The 13,088-nt window shown below is 54.0% G+C and overlaps 1 protein-coding gene across 2 annotated transcripts in view; it reads right to left on the bottom strand.

The window, feature by feature from the left end:
* Positions 1–11,305, bottom strand: part of LOC102370248 (killer cell lectin-like receptor subfamily B member 1B allele C) — a 22,247-nt gene extending 10,942 nt beyond the window's left edge. The window contains exons 1-4 of one of the 2 annotated variants that reach the window (XM_025212432.1): positions 10,050–11,305; positions 9,406–9,826; positions 8,678–8,734; positions 2,288–2,577 (exon numbers count right to left, since the gene is read on the bottom strand). In XM_025212432.1, the coding sequence (XP_025068217.1) occupies positions 2,288–2,474 (187 nt within the window). In that variant the 5' untranslated portion in view covers positions 2,475–2,577; positions 8,678–8,734; positions 9,406–9,826; positions 10,050–11,305. Of the gene's footprint in view, positions 1–2,287; positions 2,578–8,677; positions 8,878–9,405; positions 9,827–10,049 lie in introns of those variants that run through there. The other variant, XM_025212431.1, reaches the window with a different exon arrangement.
* Between the last annotated feature and the right edge of the window lie 1,783 nt (positions 11,306–13,088).

A 13,088-nucleotide genomic window follows, 5' to 3' on the forward strand; every position in this document is an offset into this window, starting at 1 on the left:
TTCACTTATACACTTATATGATGCTGGACCCTGCAGCCTGGTTTGGACATGAGCTCTGCATCCAGAAATGTGCTAAGCACCATCAGAGCTGAGCCTCTCACACAACCGTCAGCTGAGAGCCACCGTGGGTCTGCGTCTCTGTGTAACAGCATGAACCCACGATGGAAAATCTGCTGTGAGAAACAGGCTGTGGGTGCAGAAAACACCTCCCCATGATGCACATGAATAGATTCCCGCAGATGCACATATAGTGTTGTTCACACTTGTACACCCACACCTGGTCTTGGGTGCAATCAGCTCACCCGGCCTGCAGTGACACACGTCATAATCCACTGCACTCACTTGGTGGAGCAAACCTCTTGACCCCTCAGTGCAGTGCGAGTGCTGGTTGGGCTTCAGTGACACTGGCTCAAAGGTGATTGGGCTTGGGAAGTCAAGAGCTTCTCAATTAACCAGAGAAGCACAGAATACCGGAGCTGGCAGGAGCCATATCAGGCCCCTGTTCAAACAAGGATCACATTTGTCCAACTTGCTCTCAAGAGCTTCCAGTGATGGAGACTCCCCAGCCTCTCTAAGCAATCTGCTCTTGTCCTGTCCTCTGCAGCCCCAGAGACCACGCTGTCACCCTCCTCTTTCAAGCCACCCTTCAGGAGTTTGAAGGCTGTTATCAGTACTGTAGGGAGGAGTGGATGAGGCGGGGGATACCTGCCCTGCAGATGTAGAGCAGGGCCAGAATAATGGCCTCTAGAGAACCCATGCCATGAGGGCTGCTGCACCCACCCACTGTGTCTACACATGCAATTAATGCACCTGAATAATCTGTGCAGAAAATTCAGGCTCATTAAAATGTTTCAAGGTGCACATCTACATGTGTACCCACGCCAGGAACAAATTGCACCAGACAGGAGCATCCCAGTCCAGGGCTACTCCTGCCCTCTTGCAGCAACCAAGGGTTGCTCCAGGCTCCCCTGGGTACCAGCCCTGGTTGGCAGGGGACACAGGTCCCAGTCTGGTCTCCAGAGGGCAGGCAGAGCAGTGCCAGCTCTAGGGGTAGCCATCTCCCAGCTATGCGGAGACTGGGACCCATCCTGATTTCCACAGAGCAGTGCCAGCTCTGGGGCAGCTGTCTCCCAGCCACGTGGAGACTGGGATGGGATGGACCCGGCATAACTGAGGGACCCACTGTGAGCCAGACAAAAATCCCTCAGTGGGCCAGACCTCTATTTTGCCCACCCGTGTCCTAAACCATTATGCAAAACGGTTTGTGCTGACCAAAAAAGGTCTCTTGGATAAGGAGATAGGAACAAGTCCCTCTCCCTTCATGGCACATCGACATCCTGCACCCCAAGGCTCCTGGGGTATTTAATGTTCAACTATTTCCCTCTAAAAAGTGACCGCTGCTGCCCTTCTCAGTCCTAAGGTCCTCCTCCTTGTTTCTACCATCTGACAGGCAAAGACTGGGATGACCCCCAGCTGAGGGGAACCAGCCCTCACTTTTGGGTCCAGACCTCACCTGGTGTGAATCAGCCTGGCTCCACGGGGCTGAGGGCAAGCAGACTGTGGGAGGTCTCTGGACCAGATCTCCTGCCTGGCACCAAACATCCCTTGCTCCATTCCCTGAATAGGCCAGGCCTCCAGCTGGTCTCAATCAGTGTCCGCTTCTTTAGGGTTGGGGGTGAGATGCCCATGGGCCATCATTGCCAAGGAGTCAAAGTCACCCCCCCGTCTTCTTTTGCTCAGACTGAACAAATGGTGGATGCGTCTACATGAACCACTGAACAAATGGTGGATGTGTCTACATGAGACACTTTACTGCACATAAGACTATTCTAATGCACATTAAAACATCACCGTCTACACGTGCACATCAATTACTGCGCATTAAATTAGTCTAACGCGCTGTTTGCTAGTACTAATACATACAGGTACCAGAAAAAACAGTGCGTTAACTAATGGGCCGAAGAGCATATGTAGACCCTGACTGGAAGCAATTTGCTCCTGGTCAGCCTTGCACCCCCTGGGACCCTGCCCGCTCCGCAGAGAGATCAGCTGGACCAGCCTCCCTCCCCCAGCGCAGCATGAACAAAAGGCACCACAGGCAGCCTGTACGGTTCAGGGGCAGAGAATGTCACCACTTGCCAGCACGTCTCACCCAGGAGTTAATGAGATCCTCTCCCTAGCATGTCAAACCCACTGGCCATGCCCCCAAGCAGCAGCCCCCCTTCCCCCAGTTAACAATATAAGAAGTGGGCAGTCATAGCACAGGACCCCACCGTGACTCACTCACCATGGGACGCAGTGGCAGGGGCCTGGTGAGCAGTGAGCGACTCCGCAGGGACGTGGATATCGGCATAGACGATGTCCCCAGCCATAGCCGCCCCACGCCAAGGGAGAGTGCCTGCGAGCTCTGACTCCCTAAAAGCATTAGGGAGGCAATTGCTCGGTGAGGCAGGAAGAGCTGCACCCATGGTCATGACACAGCATCTGCCAGGACTGGGCCAGCTCTCTCCCACTTCTGGTCTGTGGTTTCCTTTGCTGTTCAACAGGTCTTGAAGCCCCACCGGAAGGAAATCAAAACTGCAAAGAAGGGGCAAACAGAGCTCAGCAGGTCCTGACTGAGCCCTACCCCCTTGCCGGCAGCCCTGAGCATAAGGGATAGGGCCGCGATAGAGCCGGTTCAGCTGGACCAAGAGCGGAGAGGAGCTTGTCGCTTCTGCCCTCTCCCAAGGGGCTCTTTAGCCTCCTCACTCCAAATCGACTCTCTAGCACCAACCCAGGCAGCTGCTCAGATGCTGAAAGCTTCCTGCCAGCAGAGTCCTGCCCTCGCCCAGTGCAAAGGTTCAGCCCCATGTATGTCTACAGTCTGGGCAGGTGGGACCAGGTAAAGAAACCCACTGGATCCATCTGGGAAAGGAAGTTATTGTCACTTCAAAGTGTTTTCTCAAGTGCCTGGCTCTTCCCCGAAATGAGATAAGCTGCAGCCCCTGCTTCCGGCCTTTGTTGCAAGCATGGGACCGGCACAGCAGATGAGGGTCACCCACAGGCAAGGGGAGAGGAAGGAAGAGGGTAAAGATGCTGCTCAGTGTTTCCCTGGGGGTGGGTGTTTCCAGAGTGCCACAGGCTGGTTGTAAAAGGGCTTGAAAAAAGGTGAGGCCAGAGGTCACAGAGGGTCTTCTAGGCCCCTGGGGTTGCCCATACGTGGAGCTGCTTCTCAGCCACAACTTTTCACACGTCAGGTTTAATTCAAAGAATCCTTAGCTCACAGAAAAGAAGAGCCGGAAGGGCCCTCGGGGTATCACAACTCGCGCCACCCCTGCTAAAGACAGGAACAATGATCCCATCTAAACCAGTCCAGCCAAGTGTGTGTCTAACCTGCACGTAAGCCCCTGCAAAGATGGCAGGGAAATACCGCGACCACCAAGGTGGTTTTTCTACCAGGTGGGTAAAAGCATGAGCGTGGTACCCTGACCGAGGTAATGCATAGTTAGCCTCCCTCTTCCAGTGCCAGTGGGAAGATCTCGGCTGTATAGAAATGGGAGACTCCTTAGCTCCATCTGCAGTCCTGTGCTCAGTTTTGGGACCCCACTACAGAAAGGATGAGGACAATTTGGAGAGTCCAGTGGAGGGCAATGAAAATGGCTTGGGAGCTGGGGGACATGACTTATGTGGAGAAGCTGAGGGAACTGGGCTGATTTAGTCTAGAGAAGAGGAGACCAAGGGGGGACTTAATAGCAGCCTTCAACTCCCTGCCGGGTGTTTGCAAAGAGGCTAGAGCTGGCCTGGTCTCAGTGGTGACAGACAACAGAACAAGGAGCAATGGGCTCAAGTTGCAGCAAGGGAAGTTTAGGTTGGATATTAGGAAGAATTTCCTCACTAGGAGGGTAGTAAAACACTGGAGCAGGTTACCCAGAGAGGCGGTAGAAGCTCCATCCTTGGAGGTTTTCAAAACCCAGCGAGACAAAGCTTTGGCTGGGATGATGTAGTTGGGGCTGGTCCTGCTTGGAGCAGGGGGCTGGATAGATGTGACCTCCTGAGGGTCCTTCCAGCCCTCGTTTTCTAGGACTCTAAATGCTGGCCTCCGGGTTCCTCCCCGTGGTCAGGCTCCAATGCCAACAGAGCAGCAGGAATGGCATCCTCGTGAGCGGAGACCCGGGGAGGATTTTGCAGCCCTCAGAGATAGTAGCAGGCAGAACGCCATGAGCTACGTGTGAGCTGGATGCAGTTAAATTCCTCCAAGCGCTCCAAGATAGTTAGCAAGGGGACAATTCCAGGGCTGGGGAATGAAGTGACTAAGGGTTGGGGACCAGGGAGAACCTCTTGAGCCTGCCGCCAGACCAAGAGTCTCCTTTTTCAACAGGCCTCAATGAGCTCTTTGGCCAAGATCTCAGGGTGTAGTGCCCAGTACCAAGGACTCTGACTTCCGTAATCAGAATTCAAGCCTTGGTGGGACCCGTTTTTCTCTGCTCAGCCAGAAGGCTTCCCTGACCTTCAGGAACTGAGGAGGAGGAGCAGGGTCTGGTGGAGGGAATTAGTCCCTCTGTTGCCTCCCACGCTGCCCCAGCAGTGACAGCTCTAATGGCACTTATTCCATGTATTACACCTCTCCTCTCCACACCAGGACCACTTCTTATCATCACCCAGGACACACCTGGAAACAAGGAAATGTTGAGCTTTTCCTCTCTGCCCCCCTGGGAATCACAGCCACAGATTTCCCAGCAGATAAGAAGCGCGAACGGCGTAGTGAACAATGGCTGTCATGATGGCCCCATGTCTCCTTGAAAGAAGGCAAAGGACCTTCAATCCCAGGTGATGGGAGTTTAAGATGGGACGTTCTCAAGGAGCACGTCTACATGTGCCGTTCGAGGGCATCAATAAACTGCAGAGCTTATTTCTCCGCAGTTTATTGTTCCCGGGAAGCTCCCGGGTCCAAGTCTGCACATGTGCCCAGACCCCAGTGCACTGAGCGGGACTGCAACAGCCCTGACTGGCAGGGCCAGCTGCCTGCCCCCACCCCCCAGCAGAGATCGGGGCTTAGCCAGGCAGCAGTGGGCCCCTGCTGTCTGGGCTGACCGGGAGCAAATTGCTTCCAGCCAGGGTCTACATGTGCTCTTCAGCCCATTAGTTAATGCACTGTTTTTCTAGTACCTGTATGTATTGGTACCAGCAAACAGCGCATTAGACTAATTTAATGTGCAGTAATTGATGTGCATGTGTAGACGGTGATATTTTAATGTGCATTAGATTAGTCTGTGCAGTAAAGTGTCTCATATAGACGCACCCACCGTTTGTTCAGTCTGAGTAAAAGAAGACGGAGGGGTGACTTGATAGCCACCTACAAGTATGTCGGGATGAACATCAGGATCTAGGGGAGCAACTCTTCAGAAAGGCACCCCTTGGGAGGACGAGGTCCAGTGGGCACAAGCTAGTCGAGGAAAAGTTTAGGCTAGACATAAAGAAAAACTTCTGTTTCGACTGGGCTCAATATGCTCCAGAGGAGCTGGCTGGGGCATGAGGGTGCTAGTGTGGAGCTCGCCGGCAGGCTGCCGTGCATGAAAAAACTGCAGCAAAGTCTTGTATTTCCAAGTACTACCCTGCTGCGGAGTTTATTAGTTGTGTGTGCCTTGAGGGGGTGCACGTGTAGACACTACTGTGAAGCTAATGAGCGTACTGCACGGTAAATGTCTCGTGTAGACGTGCCTAAGCAGCGTGTTCCTCTCAGGCCTTCAGTCTCCTTCCTGATGTGAGGGCACCATAGCGTGATAATGTCATTCTTCCTTCTTTGTCCATTGAAATCTGTCATCCTTTGCATGGATCCACAACCAGCCCAAATGTCTTCTATCCCTGCTTTGAAGAAAGGTATTAAATTCCTTGGTCCGCTGCAGTGGGAGTCATGGACCAAAGGAGGGGATGCTCCTACTCCAGGGTGAAGAATGCAGTCCCCAGCCTCCAGAAAGTGCCACAGCCCAAGAGAAAACAGAATATATGCTCTTGTGTTCATTAGCGTGCTGTGGATGGGCTAGCGATAAAAGGAGACTGTTGATAGTCTCTGGGTTTGGGTCAAAGGGGAGAGCCACAAGGGTGGTGTCGTGGTGAGGGTCTCCTATAAACTGCCAGGCTAGGCGGATGAGGTGGATGAGGCTTTCTTCAATCAGGTAGCGGAAGTTTACGTATTCTGATGGGGGATTTCAATCTCCTTGATGTCTGCTGGGAGGCCAAAGCAGCAGCGTGCAGGCAATGCAGGAAGTTTCTGGAGAGCGTTGGGGACAACATCCTGGTGCCAATACTGGCACGGCCAACTAGGGGCTGTGCTCTCCTGGACCTGCTGCTCACAAACAGGCAAGAATTCAAGGGGAATGGAGAAATGAGTGACAACTAGGGCAGCAGCGACCACAAGGTGATTGAGTTCAGTCAACTGAGGAAAAGGGGAAGAGGAGGAGCAGAGTAAGGAGACCCTGGCCTTCAGAAAAGCAGACTTTGACTCATTCAGGGAATTAATGAGCAGGATCCCCTGGGATGCCAGGCTAAGGGGGAAAGGAGTGCAGGAGAGCTGGTTGTATTTTAAAGAAACGTTAACTCTGGGTGCAGGAACACACCATCCCGATGCGCAGGAAGACTAGTAAGTATGGCAGAAGACCAGCGTGGCTTAGCAGGGAGCTCGTCAGTGAGCTAAAACACACAAGTGAAGCTTATAAGAAGTGGAAAGTTGAACAAAGAACCAGGGAGGAGTATAAAAGTATTGCTTGGGCATGCAGGGACGAAGTCAGGAAGGCCAAAGTGCAACTGGAGCTGCGGTTAGCAAGGGAGGCGAAGGGTAACAAGAAGGGATTTTACAAGTATGTCAGCAACAACAGGAAGACCAGGGAAAGTGTGGGTCTTTTACTTAATCGGGGAGGCAACCTAGTGACAGAGGATGCAGAAAAGGCTGAAGTGCTCAATGCCTTTTTCACCTCAGTCTGCACTGGCAAGGTCGGCTCCCAGACAGACTGCACCTGCCAACAGCGGCAAAAGAACAGGCTAGAAAAGCTGGATGTATACAAGTCCACGGGGCCGGACATGATGCACCCAAGGGTGCTGATGACATTGGTGTAGCCCACGCATGGCAGAGGCCCTGGCCCGGGATGTCTCTCAGGAGAGGGCTGTTGGGAGAGGGGTGAGGGTCACCAGGTCCGCATCACAGCTGGGTGGGAGCCCGTCACCTAAACCCAGGCACTGCCAACCCAGCGCCCATCACCCACAACCCATGGTCTTCAATGGCATGAGAGCAAACTGCCTGGCAAACTGTAGGGAGAAGTGGGGGAGCTGCTCCAGAGCTACCTGGGCAGTTGGCAGCAGAGGCCATCCATGGCTTGGCCTGGGTAGGGTTTGGGAAAGGCAAGCGGCCCGCCTATGCCTGGTGTGGATGCAGGAAGGGAAGCCTTGGCCAGCAGCTGTCTGTGAAAGAGCCCACCCAGGCAAATACCATGGTAATTTGAGGGTCCAGGGTTCAAGCACCTGTTCAGATGGTAACTGCAGCATGGTAACCAAGAGCCTGTGCATGATGAAGAAAGCAAGGCTGTCTCAGTCCCTGGCCCCTGGATGGGGCGGGACCTGCTTTTTCACTCCTGGCTGGCGTCTGCTGTTGAGGGCCATTGTGAGCAGCCCATTTGCACATGGGGGCCTCCTTGACATCAGATATTTGGCCACCTGTCAGCCGGGTGAGGCATGGGCATTGGAAGTGGAAGAAGGGGTTCCAGCCATGCATACGTGTGTATATGGGTGCATATACGTGCATATGGGTGTGTGCATATGGCAGGGGGCTGCCTGCGTACTAGGTCCCAGGAACTGGCTGGGGGTGGGGAGAGGGCCAGAGAGTATGGGGTATGTGCAGCAGAGCTCATCTGGGCGGTGCAGGTCCTGGTGGAGTCTGCATTGCCTCCCTTCCCGGCCCACCCAGGGCAACCCACACTGCACTCCCACCTGCACCTGCCAGCCCCGGCCCCAACCAGCACGCACAGCTTCCCAGCGGGGCTGGTCCTGCAGCCGCCTGGGTGCTGCTTGGCTCCCCCTGCCTCCAGTGGCTCCTTCTCCTCTGGCCCCAGCTGCACTGCTTCAAGCAATGAAGGCAGGACCAGCCAGAGTAAGCAGCTGAAGCTGGAGACAAGGTAAGTCTAGGGTTACCTGGGATGAGAAGCCAAAAGCCAGAGCCAAAGGTCAAACCAGAGTCATGTGCAAGGAACCAGAATAAGGGGTTTCTGAGGTCTTTCCAGAGTCAAAGGCAGGAGTCAAAACCAGAAGATTGATAGGGAAACTCATGGAGCAAGAACTTTTGCCTTTGCCCAGAAGGAGACTAGGGCCTGGACTTGGCTTTTTAGGGCTGAAGGCAGTGGGACCTGCTGCCTGTAGCTTCACGGGCCTGCCTGGCTGCCCTGATTGCCTCACTCAGCCCGGGGTGGGGCCGGAGCGCTGCTCTGGGCTTGCTGCGGGTTGGTGCTTGCTCTCGGGATGACTTGTCCTCATCTCTTGATTGGGACTGGCTGGTCCGTTGTTCTGTCCTGGTCTCGTGACACACACCCACTCCGTTGGACAAGACGAGTCAGGAGGATGCCCGATATAAGCAGCTCCCAAAACAGACCCTACGCTCCCAACTCACGGATGGTCACCGCTCTAGAGTTGAGCAAAAGGAGAGATTCAAACTCACCTTGAAGATCTTTCTGCTTTTGCTTTCAGGGTGTGGGAGTTGTCTATGAAATCAGCACTGCGGCGCACGTCGGGGGGAGAAAGGACAGGAGCCTCACCCCCTGCGCAAATGCCCTCCTGTGCCCCCCACTTTTCCTCCCACATCCCCCATCTGAAACCCAGCTCCATCACATTCTCCGCTGAATCCACTCTGGCCCCACTTTTGCCTGGCAGCACAACCCCCTAACTCCCGCACTTTCCTCCCTCTGGGTGTTGGGAAAGAAAGGGGTCTCCAGAGCTGCTGCCTCTCGCCCAGGAATTGGGCCGCCATGCTCCACGTGGCGAGGCAGGTTTGGTTTCCATGAATGTCAGGGCTTCAGGTCTTAACTGGAAGGCTCCTGGGGTGGGCCGCCTTGGAGAGCTGGAGCAGAGGATTGCACTCAGGGTCTGTCACAGCCACATGGACCCTCCCGTTAGGGTGGGAACTTGCTAACGGCGTCGTTTCAACACGGCAGGCAATGAAGCCAGCCAGCTACAAAGACGGAGTTTCCAAGCACACCTGTCTTCAGAAATCTTAGCTTGCTACCCGTTAATTTAATTTGGGTATGTTAAGCAAATCTAAGTGCACGTCATTTAAAATGTTCCCAGGCCCTCCCATGGGGATATTTCCCAAGAATCTCACAGAAGCCGCCCTGGAGCCAACAACCCCCCCAAAAAACCCCCAAACAAAAAAAACCCTCCCAAACTTACCATTTTGGGTCACACTGAAGGAACTGACTTCTCCAGCACGCTGAAGAGCAGGAATCAGCCTTCCTCCCATTCTCCACAGGCTGTGGGTGCTGGGGCTTTTAACTCTTTAGACTCTGCTGCCCCTGCCCTCCCTCGCTGCCTCTCCCCAGCTCTTTTCTGTATGGATAAGGACTTTTGGGGATGGGGGATTATCTTCCTTTCTTCACCCTGGAGTCAACCCTGCCCATTTCCTCAGCCCACCTACCCCGTGAAACTACAGCAGCAGCAGAGAGTGCAAATTTCCTAGTCGGATGAGGAGGGAGGATGCCTTTTTTCCTCATTGACCCCCAGCGCAGAAGAGAGAATTGAACCTGCTGCTTCCATCTGTGGATCAGGGACAAGAGGCCTGGTTGCGAGCCCATGCACCAACTACCAAGTCCAACTGAGGAAGGAATGAAATGGCCACGTATTAACATTTAGATGTGATCTTAACCCTAGCATATTCAGGGATTTGACACGACACCGCATCCGATTAATAGAAGAAAGGCTTTATTAACTATGCCCACAAACAAGCTTTGTACACAATTACAGAAAGAGTCCTCAATATTCAAATAAATGAGCTATTATCAAAGTCCAGGACATTTGAGCTGTTAGTCGTGTCTCACCAATACAGGCAGGAGCCGGTCTCAGTCTTTACAGCCTTCGCCAGGCGTGGATCTGTCAGCCAGGACAATCATCTGGGCCTAAGGTTGCGATGCTGCAGTGAGTGATTTCACCCTCTCTCTTGGAGCGCGCTTTGCCACTAGCTCCGTTTCTTTCTTGCACTCCCAGCTGTGTGCCTTCAAAGCATGCTTTCCTGGTAGCTTGACGATTAAAGTCCAAACAAAGAGATGGGGAAGGGTCATCATCTTCTGATTACATGTCACAATTGTTAGCCGCTTGGATCCTGTTTGGTTTGTCCGGTTGAGAAACTTACTTTTGCAAGCTCTTGATTGGCCCGGAGGTTGCAAGTTAATTAACTGAGAAGGGGCTTGATTGACCGAATAGGACACCTTGGGACATTGGTTACGAGGCACGGTTTGGGGTGTTGTTTTAAAAGTGGGACAGAACCCAAAATATCCTTGACTGGAGATAGATCAAAAACCCCAAACAGACATTGTCTGCCTCGGGAAATATGAACGGATCAGGGAAGGACATATCAATAAGGAAAGAGACAGTCACCTAAGGAAGGGCAGTTGACACAGTTAAACGTCGGGTGTATCTGAAACCAGCACGGGAGATGGGGTCAACTGTGATTGCTTCATTTTGCACGGCCCCAGTCACTATCTTTCATTCTTGTGCAAGATGTACTGGTATTGTCATTTGGTCATTTGAGCTTTACGTAGGTTCAGCCATTGGAGATGTGTAGCGGGTGCACATGGGTGCATGCCCACCCCGAGATTGGCAGTGCACCTCCTGAGAGAAGCGCCACCGACACTGCTGGCGGTGCCTGCGGGCGGTCACTACTTGCCACCCCCCCCCCCACCAACACTGCTGTGGCCACCTGTGGGAGCTCCGCACTCGCCGCGCCCCTGCCACCGACACCATTGCAGCTCCCCGCTCACCGCCACCATGCCCCTGCTGCCACCACGTACGGGCAGTCACCATGCCCCCCCACCTAGCCTCCAGGGGCACACGTCGTTCATGTCCTGCAACTGCCCCCAGACCCATTTCTCCCACCTTTATAAGCCAATTTTGGTACTCGCCAACAGCAGACAGTGCACACAAGCACAAGGCGGTGGCACACGTTACCATCATGGGGCTGGCGACGACAGCAACTCGTGTTGCAGACAACGAGCGAGGAGCGCGGATCCACATGGGAGACTATATTTTGGTGCGCGTCGCTCCCACAACACACCGCACAAAGCAGCTGACTGCGGGCTGCCACCACACCAATCGCATGAGAGTGAATTTACCTCGCCTATAATGAATTTTTGGTATAAAAAGAGTCATGGCATAAGAGCAAATTTGCGTATACAGAACCTGCATAAAGCACAGGAAGCCTGTATAAACAAGGACTACGTGACGTGCAGGAACCGGAGTTACTGCGCAGTCGTGTTGCCGAACGGCTTTTCGGTGGCGTTGCTCGAGCAGTAGCTCGTTACGACTGCGCAGAAGCGCCGCGTCACGCTTCCTGCCACACAATGCTACTGCGCAGTAGCAACGAGCTATGGCGCAGTCAGCGTCTCGTGCAGTAAGTGCTCGCAGCCCGGCTGCCAGTCTCCTGCGCTGTCTTCCCGCACCTGTGGACATGCTGCGGTTCCTCTCTTAAAGCAACAGGAGCTCCTGGCTTCCTGTTACACAAAGGAGCACATCACACAGGAACTGCTAGTTGCGTGTGCGTGTAGAAAAAGGGCACATGCATCAGTGTCACACGGTCAAGGGTACCTCAGAGGTACCCACACATATGCACACCCATGTGACTCCACACTCCACCCACATGCGCACACACACAAATGCAAATACCCATTGAAATATCCCACCCACCTGTGTGCTTGCACACAATTGTAGCGTCACACTTGTGCACACAGGCGTGGCTGCGGCATCACAGGCATATTGCATAGACACACCAGTACAAACCCATTCACACACATGCCAACGGTCACAGCTGCATGTGTGTTTGTGAAGGTGGTGGACCAGCTGTGTGGGATGTCACAGGGGTGTGAATGCGGATGGGCATGCACATGGGATGTTTCAGTGGGTGGGAGGGGTGTGACTGTAGATGCGTGTGGGGTTGTGTCTGAGTGTGCAGTCGTGTGTGCGCGCGCGCACATGTGCACATGTCCCCTTTCTATCCATGCAATGGTCTTTTCACTGCGTGGTTAGGATGATAAAGACACATAAAAAGGTGTAAAACGGAAAATGCTGAACCCCACTTTTTAGTCCAGTAATTCAAGCATAATTGCTGGACGAATTGGGAGCTGGGGGCTTGGACAAGGGGAGCTGTGACCCTGGATGCCTGCGTTCTCTCCAGTTTGGGGAGAGGAGTGAGATGGGGGGGCTTAGAGCAAGGTGAAGGGCTGGAAGCCCGGACGCCTGGGTTCTCTCCAGCTCCGGAAGGGGATGTGATGCTGTTAAACACAGTGACTCCTTTGACGTCTTCTCTCACCTACTTTTCCAGGAAAACACCGGAGCTGGATGCACAAGCGTGTGCTTGGGCCAGGGCCAAATGGTGCCAGGATCATGGGGACTGGCACAGATTCAGGACTTGAATCCCCCCTTCCCCCCTCAGCAGGTCTCAGACCTGGACCTACCTGGCCCTGGAGGTGGGGTGTGGGGGCAAGGATCCAGGCCCCAGGGTGGGACAGACACCCGGCCCTTCAGGGGGCAACCCACCTCCCCGGGCAAGGGGCCCGGGCTGGATGTGAAAGCTGGGGGGGCGGCGAGCAAACTCCAGCAATAGGTGACCAGGCCTGGGGGTAGGGGGGGCTAATGCAGGATTAACGATTATCTTGCCATGAGGTCGCAGTGCTGTCAGAGCTCTGTTCCTTCCCCTCCCGTTCTGGGGAGGGCAGAGGGTTCAAAACAACCCTGTTACCTGGGCGGGGGGCTGAGAGGTGACACACTCTGCCCCCCACCCCCCTTTTCAGCCCCCTTGCTCTTAAAGGCACAGTACAGAAAGAGGGGCTGCCTACACCCCCAAATGCTGCTTTCCACCCCCAGCA

The sequence above is a fragment of the Alligator sinensis genome, unplaced genomic scaffold (genome assembly GCF_000455745.1).
Source record: "Alligator sinensis unplaced genomic scaffold, ASM45574v1 scaffold1329_1, whole genome shotgun sequence".
In the NCBI taxonomy this organism is placed as follows: domain Eukaryota; kingdom Metazoa; phylum Chordata; order Crocodylia; family Alligatoridae; genus Alligator; species Alligator sinensis.